At 53.0% G+C, this 9,084-nt stretch overlaps 1 protein-coding gene across 2 annotated transcripts; it reads right to left on the bottom strand.

The window, feature by feature from the left end:
* Window positions 1-297: 297 nt before the first annotated feature.
* Window positions 298-9,064, bottom strand: LOC146275148 (uncharacterized). 2 transcript variants are annotated; one of them, XM_084703190.1, is made up of 16 exons: window positions 5,913-9,064; window positions 5,376-5,478; window positions 5,076-5,174; window positions 4,942-4,990; window positions 4,727-4,863; window positions 4,493-4,596; window positions 4,224-4,334; window positions 4,030-4,083; window positions 3,621-3,824; window positions 3,458-3,531; window positions 3,159-3,365; window positions 2,977-3,022; window positions 2,718-2,846; window positions 2,454-2,554; window positions 2,084-2,171; window positions 298-1,863 (listed from the first exon to the last, which is right to left on the bottom strand). In XM_084703190.1, exons 1-16 carry the CDS (start codon window positions 8,928-8,930, stop codon window positions 1,717-1,719), a joined length of 4,671 nt encoding a protein of 1,556 aa, XP_084559316.1. In that variant the 5' UTR covers window positions 8,931-9,064; the 3' UTR covers window positions 298-1,716. The 2 variants fall into 2 exon arrangements, with proteins under 2 accessions (XP_084559316.1, XP_084559315.1); XM_084703189.1 differs by having other exon boundaries at window positions 5,376-5,517; window positions 5,913-9,063.
* Window positions 9,065-9,084: the final 20 nt, after the last annotated feature.

Genomic DNA, 9,084 nt, shown 5'->3' with positions numbered 1-9,084 from the left:
AGATACAACACAAGTGTTCATTTACAAGGCACTTTATTATTTTTTCTTCAAAATTATTTACAACTGTACAGAAAACAACATTCAGCGAAACTGTGCCTTTCATTCTTATTCGGTAACTACCCACGTTTACAAAATGAATGTATAACTCAGATAAAGTGAACGGAAAAAAACGGACTCTCCCTTCGATAAACCACCCACCCACCCACCCCACCCTCAAAATATAAATCAAATTCAAGCTCTTAAACTATATCAATCAAACAATGTTTCAGGCCTACATACACCTTTCCCTAGAGAACTCCCCGCCCCCCCCCCCCCCCCCCATACTCAAACTCAACCCCTTAACCCAGTAAACACACCTCCATGGGCTTCTCTCCTGCTTGCTGAACAGATCGACAGATCTACAGTCAAACTGCACCAGGTGTGGAAGTCAGTAGTACCTGTCCAATAGCATCACCAGTTGGCAACATTCAAAGTCAGAACCAGGAAGTAAACAAGCCAGCAGGACTTTTGCCCTACAGAATGCAGGTTGTGACCTCACACTCTCACCCAATCAGAGTGTAGCTCCTCCCCAAATCAACAACACAAACGAGAGTCACTCTGTCTAACATAAAAAAATTACGGAATAAATTAAAGTCCTAAAATCATGCAGGAAAAGAAAAAAGGGTTCATATTATACAGTGATTGTGGTCATTTTTGGCACTTGGGAGTCTCGATAAAGTTCAACAGATTCCAGGGATGAGAGGAACTATTCCAGTCCAGGGCTCTGACCTGCCTCCACATCTGATCCTATCTACAGTTAAAATCTGAGCATTGCCATCCGCACTGGTCTTAACTGTTCCACAAGAATAGGATGCTAAAGCATTGGCCAAGCTGTGTTCCAGCGTTTAGAGCTAGCATTCCGCTGTACAGACTCCGCAATGACTGTGACAAACAGCGTGGTGGTGTGTGCGGCACAATTTTGCAATATGTGACCCATGCGTTCATTTAAACCTTTGGTTCCTGTTCAAAAAATAACAGTTGGTGAGGCCAGACAAGCAGCATTAGGCCAGCTCGACCTGGGCCCAGACCTGAACGAGGCCGGGTATAATGGAATACACACAGGGTAGTCTCAAATCCAGTCAGCACAGAACACTCTGTACAGGAGAAACACCAGACCCAGCACAGCAGTCAACAGAAACCAGGAGCCGACTCCAGAAACCCTTCAAACTAAACCTGGACATTAAATAACTAAATCAATTCAACTTTACAGGATTTTTCCAACTTCCTCTCCAGGGCTCAGATTTGTTTGGCTTCTTCATTTTTGGTGGTTATAAGTCCCTGGCCTCTAAACCGCAGAACTCAGACTCCCCACAGTCAACAGACCGGGGAAAAAGAATTCCTTATAAATAAAAATAGAGGTCAATCTCTTCATATCTTGAGCATGACCTATAACCTCACCCAAACCTTTTACTAACTAGTGGTGTCAATTTTTAGCAATCAAAAGCTTGCACGTGTATAACTTTCATTTCAACAAAACAGTCGAGACCCACAGGACAAACCTGGACACCCCATCAACAAACCCAGATACCAACCTCACTGCTTCAACCCGTAACATGACCTTTAACCCTTAAACTAACCTAGCCCAGTGTCCTGACAGTAAACCCTACCCTGACCCAAACCAACAAGCGGTTGAAAGGTGCCGAGAAACTTTTTTTTATCCCTCCTCCCGCTTAGTGGTCACCGTGGCAACTGGGCAGGATCAGAGTGCTGGGCTGGATATGCTGGGACAGGCTCCGCCCCTGAGGAGGTGTGGTCAGTAGATGGGAGCTTCTTATTGGCTTGTGCCCTCTGGCAGATCTCAGCGTAGCTTAGCTTCTTGGATTCCTGGCCAATCAGAACACATAGTTGATGAGTAGCATGCTTCATCTGTCTAGCACACTAGGAGGTTCATCAACAATTTAGTATACTTTCAACAGTATAGCATACTATTAACTCTGTAGTATAATCCCAAGTGTAAAAAAATGCAGACTATTGAGATTTCCCCATTCTATATGACCATGTTCTGTCCTGGAAGTTTGAAGGTTATGAAACATTGACTTCTCACCGTGGCTGGTCCATTCTCCAGAGGAGCTTCCTTCACGGTCGGAGGAGCTGTGGTCATGACTGCATTCTCCACAGTCTCCTTCTGCTTCCTGGCAGACAGTAACAAACATGGCTGACCACAGGAAAGTCCAACACTAGCCAGGAGAGTTAGACCAGCCGTGACGACCTCTACAGTAACTCGCCATGTCAGACACAGCAAAAAGACACAGGAGGACTGGATGGATGGATGTGTGGAAGGGTGGATGCAGGATAGATGGATGGATGGCTGGATGGCCAGGTTGGGTAGTTGGATATATGGATGGATGGATGGCTGGATGGATGGACAGTGTGTAAGATGTGTGGCCTCAGCACCTAAATGCTACCAGACTCACATGTTGGGTGGGTCCGGTGGGAGGGGGGTCTCCAGGGGCGGAGCTGTGCCGTTCTGAGACCCCCAGCTGGTCTCAGACCCCGGTCTGCTGGTGGACACACCCTGCAACACACACACGCACACACAGCTGCCGTTAGAGGCAGTACCTTGGAACACACCCACACACGGCAACCTCCTAACACACTGTGTGTGGTCACAGTGTTTGCAGTCACATACAAGGTGCCTGCTTCAGTGTGTATGTGTGTGTGTGTGTGGTTCTCTCTACCTTGTCGTTGGCGCTAGGCGTGAAGGCCACCGTGCTGACAGCTGTGGCAGGAGGGAGGGGGGGGAAGCTGGTGGGCCCCAGCTCTAGACCGGGGGTCGAGGAACGCGACTCTGACTGGGTTGGAGCTCTCTACACACACACAAACACGCGCGCAAACGCCGCATACACATCCGCACGGGCACACACGTTAGCGCTTTGACCATTCCCATTACGCATACATGAATCGTGTGGCGCCGACTCAAATACAGTCGATACTTACAGCTGTCTTATCTTCTCTCCTCCTCCTGCCGCCGTAGGCCCCTCGCCTTCGGAAGAGAGAGACCTTTAATGAGCTGGCCCGTGGCCAGGGAACATACACACACAGACAGGCCTGGACTGGGCCGAGGTGACCGTATCTGGCTGGGTGTGAGGGTGAAAGACGGCCAGGCTGAAGGTGCTTACCTCCCTCGGTCTGCGCTGGGGGAGGAGTCTCCTCTGCTGGGCTCCTCCCTGCACTCCCTGCTGTCCCGTCGGCCGCTGCCTGGGAAGCGAGGGCGTCCTTGCCTGGGCGGGCCCGAGCCTCGTCCCATTGGTCCGCGCTCCGAGTGGAAGGAGGAGTCGGCCAGGGGGCTGCGACCTCCGTCTCCGGACCTTCGCCGTGACCCTCGACTTCAGCATAACAAACAGACCATAGACGTCAGCATAACTGAACGGCGCTGCAACCAGCGCATGCGTGTGACCCGGAGAGAGTGGGTCAGTACCTGTGTCTGTTGGACGGTTTGAAGCCTGGCTGACTCGATGGATAGCCATTGAGGAACCCTGGGAAATGGGCCACCTGCAAAATAACAACAGCAATCGGTCGACTCATACTTGGAGGAAACTGGTGGGGTTTCTGTTTCAAGACTCTCTGCTTCATGCTCTCACCATCGCAGGGTCCGGGTATGTGGTCATGGCACCCCATGCCTCATTGGTCAGGTCGTAAAGCTGTGGGAGAGGCTGCTGGAAGGTGGGCGGCGCATAGTAAGGGCCGTAGGCTTGCTGATTGGTGACCGGGTCCAGGGGGCTCGGCCTGAAGCCATTTTTGGGAGCAAAGGACGTGACGGCCATGGACTTGGCCTTGATCCTTGCCTGGAGAGAACCAATCAGAAAACACTCAAGTCACTCAATCCAATAAGCAATCCTTAGGGTGGCACTTTATATGGGGTGTAAGCCCACAATGTGCTCTTGGACCTCTAAATATCTCTCTGGAATGTGTCAATTCAAACAGTTCTCTTTGCACAGAGAGAATGGGTCCAGGTTCCAGAGAGTGTTCTGTGAGTGAGGATGCACTCACCCTTATAGGCTTCCCTTTAAACACCTTCACCTCCTCTCGCAGGTACTGGTAAGCCTGAACACACACACACACACACACACACACACACACACACACACACACACACACACACACACACACACACGGTTATAGATAAACCTGACTGGCTGCATGACTCCATCAGCCCTGTCTGTCTGTCTTTCTGTCTGGGTCACCTTTTGGGCATCAGCTTCTGTTGGGAAGGTGATGAACCAGTTGTCGTTGGTGGATGTCTCACAGCTCTGGAACCTGGGAACGTTGTCCCCCTGGAACAGAGCCTGCACCTCCTACACACACACACACACAGCCTTTAGAAACCTCATCACTCTGGGCAGAGGACCACAACACAGGAATTTGAAATGTAGGAAGCCGTACAGGAAGTGAGAAACGAGAAAGAAATGAGACAGGAAGGAAATGAGACAGGAAGCAGATAGTGTGTTCTTGCCTCTAGGGGCGTGTCTTCGGGAACCTCTCGGAGGATGACAATACAACGACTCTGATTGGGCCTGACCTTCTGGCCGCACTCCGCTACCTGGACCAATGGCAGAGCTGCACGAAGGTCAGAAGACAGGAGCTATCAAGATCAAACCATCAAACATGCCTGGATCATCCCATACAGCGCACAACCTCACACACACACACACACACACACACACACACACACACACACACCACTCACACTTGAGGATGTCTGAGATCAGTTCCACGTCTGTGCTGAGCTTCTTGATGTGTTCCAAATTGGCCAGGGTTGCTATGGGAACATACTGGTCGCCATCCATCTGAGAGACCAGGTACAGGTCGCTGGCTAGGTTCTCCCTACGGACACAGCAGCCAATCAGAAAGGAGCCTGCTGGTTGGCACAACGGCGCAGGGTTTAGAATAGTCTAGGTGTACCTGGACAGACAGGAAGTCAGGGTGGCGCTCAGCTGCTCCCTCAGCCCTACTGGAAGGGGAAGTGACAACACAAATAAGACTTTCGTTGCTGAAGTTTTGTCAGTTATAAAAACAGCTTTGTAGCAGCGTGGCACCTGTGGGAGGCGGGTCCTGGGAGATGTCGGGACACTCTAGAATGCTGGGTTCCGTCCAAGCCATGCCTACGTTTTCTAGGTCGTACTCTGGCTCATACCCTGTGGACCAATCACAGAGCAGAAATTACTACTGTGGAAAAGCCTGGTCAGAAACTAGATGGATCACATATCAAAGTTGAGACCACATCATCACAACATGGAAGTTCTGATTTCATGGCACCTGAGGCAACAAGTTAGGTGTATGGGAGATTTTATATCTATATATAACATAAAAGGAGAACCCAAACCACCAACACGTACCCTCTTGGCTGGCGAGGTCACTTGGGACATCCAGCCATGAGTGGACAGCCTCCGTGAAGGCGGGGCTACAGACGTCCAGGCTAGCCGTGTGATTGGCCCATACCTGTGCATTGGGATTGAGTGCTGAGACCGTGGTGGAATCCTGCAGTGAAACGTCCACACACACGGTCATGCACACACACACACGCGCGTGCACATACACACATTCAAAGGCAAACACAAAACCACACTGGCGTCAGACTCAAAAGTCCTGACTTTAAGCAGCAGCATAGTACTGTTTTTATACATCAGTATTGATATGTTGGTGCTAGCTAGGCTAACTGTTTGCTAATGTGCCAATGTCAGAGGTCCTGACACATGCTCTAAAACAGTTACTCCAGAGTGTCTCCCTTCATCACATGGTACAGCTGTCCAACACTCACGTCCCACAAAGGTTTGGGACACTCAGTTACTCTCGTCTCCAGCAGACCACTATTGAACAACTACTAGTCTCTCTCTCTCTCTCTACTTCTCACACACACACACACACTTACTCACAGGCTGTGCGTACTCTGGGCTCCAGCCCCACAAACACGACCCCTGGGGTAGCAGGGTGTTGTAGGGGTACACTCCCAGCAGAGCCATGGAGCTCTGGAGCTCTGGAGCACAGGCAGGCAGCTGCTCTGCATGACTACCCACCTCGCTCTCACCCTGGCTGGGCGTGGTCTCAGACAGAGTCTGGGCCCATGCTCCACAGCCCTCATCCAGCCTTGGCCAGGGGTTGGGGTAAAGGCCAGAGAGAGAAGACTGTCCTTCCTCACCCAGTAGCTCCAACACCATCTCTCTCATTCCCCCCTCCCCATGGTCGCCTTGACCTCCAACCCCAACAGCTGTTTCATTGGCAACAGGAAGCGGTCTTTGATCCAGGAAGTGGATCTGATAGGAAGGTGTGGAGGCAAAGACATCGACCTGATCAGGATCCACCTCCAGCACCTCCGATATCGGACACGACCCCACCGATGCACTGTCCCCATGGTAACCCATGTCTCCACTGCCCAGGTTACCCTCAGCATAGATGCAATCGCCGTGGTCACTCAATGTGGTGGCAGCCTCGAGAGATCCTTGGGTTTCGCACACGCTGTTGTAAAAGAGAGATCTATCGCTAACCTCAGAACCTTCCGAGAGGGAGCCCAAGCTCATAACAAGGGAAGTTTCTTCAACTACGGTGTGATCTCGCTCCATATTCTCGTCAGGGTTTGAACCTGTGCTTTGTGCGTCGACAATCTCAACATTGTTTTCATATGGTGCTCCTTCGTTGACCGTAAGTACGTCCCCGGTACCAGGGTCTGGAGAGCCACGCTCTACATCTTCACTGGCGTGGAGAAGATGGACGCTCTCTGGTGAGAAAGGTATGCTCCTCACACCGTCTCCACCGAGGGAACCTGTCTCAGTGTCGGACCTCTCTTCAAGCTTCTGTAGCAGATTCGCTTCTGGTTCTTCTTCTGCATCATCAGACTGATGCAAAACCTCCTCCAGACTAGCAACCTCTTCCTGGACGGGCTCGCTCAAAGAGGTCCCGTCCTTGTCAACAGGCTCCATAACCCGAACATCTGGTTTGAGATCCCAGCGATCTACTCGCTGGTCGACCTGTGTTTGTTGTTCATCCGGTTCAGTTCTAATATCGACGGTCGTTTCACATTGAGTCAAGCTCATATCTGATTGGTCTGATATTGCTGTGTCATGGTCAGGTGGCAGCTGTTCCGCCTTAACTGGCGCCATATCTGTCGTGAACGAGCAGTAAGGGAACTCTGTTGGTGACCATACAGATATGGTGTGGATTGAGGATCCACCTGTGACTGTCGGCCCTGTGTTGACGAGAGCCGCGTGCTCCTCTTCAGTTTCTCCACTACCTCCTTCAATGCGTACGCTCCCATGGACAACCTGACAGCCTCCCTGGTCCCCCATCCCCTCCAAACCCTCTCCACCCAAGGCTTGATCCACTGTCCTGGGACTGGGGTTTGGGCTAGGGTTGTTAGGAACGGGGCTGGGGCTGGGGCTTGGGCTGGGGCTAGGGCCGAGGATTTGAGCTTCCATGCAGGAGGGGGGAATGTCTGGGGTTAGCTGCTCCTCTGTAGCGGCAGATTGAAAGGGAAGGCAGTCTAACGCAGCACAGCTGGAAGCTCCCGCACGAACGCTCTCGTCCTTTTCAGAGTCTTCGACCTCCTGTCTGGTTTCCACTCCTGTCTCAGAGGGCGTGAAGACGACGCCTTCCAGGTCCATCACCACGTCCTCCTCCACGGGAGCAGCCTCCTCCCCTGCATGTGCTTCCTGGTGAGACGCCCCGAGTATATCAGGGGTGGACTCATCCACGGCCGGGGAAAGCCGGGACGCGTCCTCAGGGGTAGCGGGGCTGCCCGGAGAAGAGGGTCTAGGGTCCTCACAGCTCCTCCAGCTGCTGGAAGGAGGGAGGAGGTCCGGGAGGGGGTCTGAGGAGGTTATCTGGGGAGGCTCCGCCGAGGTTTTAGGTTCTGGTGTGTCCGCTCCAACAGAGGCCGTGTGTTCCGTCGTGAGGGACTGGACAGTGGTCGTAGATTCCGTGGCGTGTGGTTGATCAAAGGTTGTGGATTCCGTTGAATGTGATTTGAGAGTGAATACAGATTCCACTTCATTTGATTGGTCAAAGGCTGTGGATTCCTCTTCCTGTAGTTGGTCAGAGGCTGTGGGCAGGGTCGTGGGGGGCAGCACACCTGTTTCGGCTTCAGCTGTGCCTGACGGGTCAGGGTCAAGGTCATCTGCGTCTATGGAACAGAGGCTGTAGAAGCTCTGGGCCCTGGCTCTGAAACCCTTGCCTAGCGCTGCCATGATGACGCACTCTTCCTCCTCCTCCTCCTCCAGCTGGGCTCTGAGGGAATCCCGCTGACCTCCCTCACACAGTTGAACTGGCAGGACCAGGCCACCGGACACCGCAACAGCGCTGCTATCACCTAGGCAGCCGTTAGCGGGTGTCCTCCCTGCGGCTGACCTCCAGCCCCCTGGGCCCCCCTGGTCATAGACTGTGGCTGGCTGGCTGAACCAGGTAGCCCTCAGCGTGGCATTTGCTGCTATCCTTTGTTTCACCGGGCTCTCGCATGGCTTGTCCATGTAGGGAGCAGTCTCACAGCTGTCCAGGGCCTTGGCAGCGAGTGTGTACGGCACGCATGCGCTCCCGCGTGTGCCTTGAAGCGTGTCTGTGCCGGAGGCGGTAATAATAGACCCCTCCTCGTGCGTGTGCTCCGGTTTGAGACCCCCTTTGCTTCGCGTGCTGCCGTCGCTGCCGGTCTTCACCGCGGGGCCTGTCGGCACGTCTTCCCGACCCGTCGACGCCTTCTCTCCCCCCTCTTCTGGAGGCTTCGGTTGAGCCGACCGAGCGGCAAGGCGAGTTTCCTCGGCCATCGCACAGACGCGCTGAACCGCTGAGGCGGCGTGCCGTCTGTCCTGGTGTCTCACAGCCAGGCCATCAGGGATGGAGGTCTGTAGTAGACTGGTCCTCTCGCTCAGCCTGCCATGGCTTAGCTCCTTGCTAAAACAGCACCCCATCTTCGGGCCAGAAAGGCACTAAAACAGCAAACCCCCGCAGCAGTCGAACCTACGGGACGAACGCAACCTGCTGCTCTCACTCGCACGCCTCGCAGAGAAAGAGAAAATACCCCCGACTCCACCACACTATCCCCTCTCTCATCTCTCTGAGTTC

Source organism: Hypomesus nipponensis, chromosome 8 (assembly GCF_054491055.1).
Source record: "Hypomesus nipponensis isolate SF chromosome 8, ASM5449105v1, whole genome shotgun sequence".
Classification (NCBI taxonomy): domain Eukaryota; kingdom Metazoa; phylum Chordata; class Actinopteri; order Osmeriformes; family Osmeridae; genus Hypomesus; species Hypomesus nipponensis.
The sequence above is the reverse complement of the archived record's forward strand: the minus strand, read 5'-3'. Positions and strand labels throughout refer to the sequence as shown.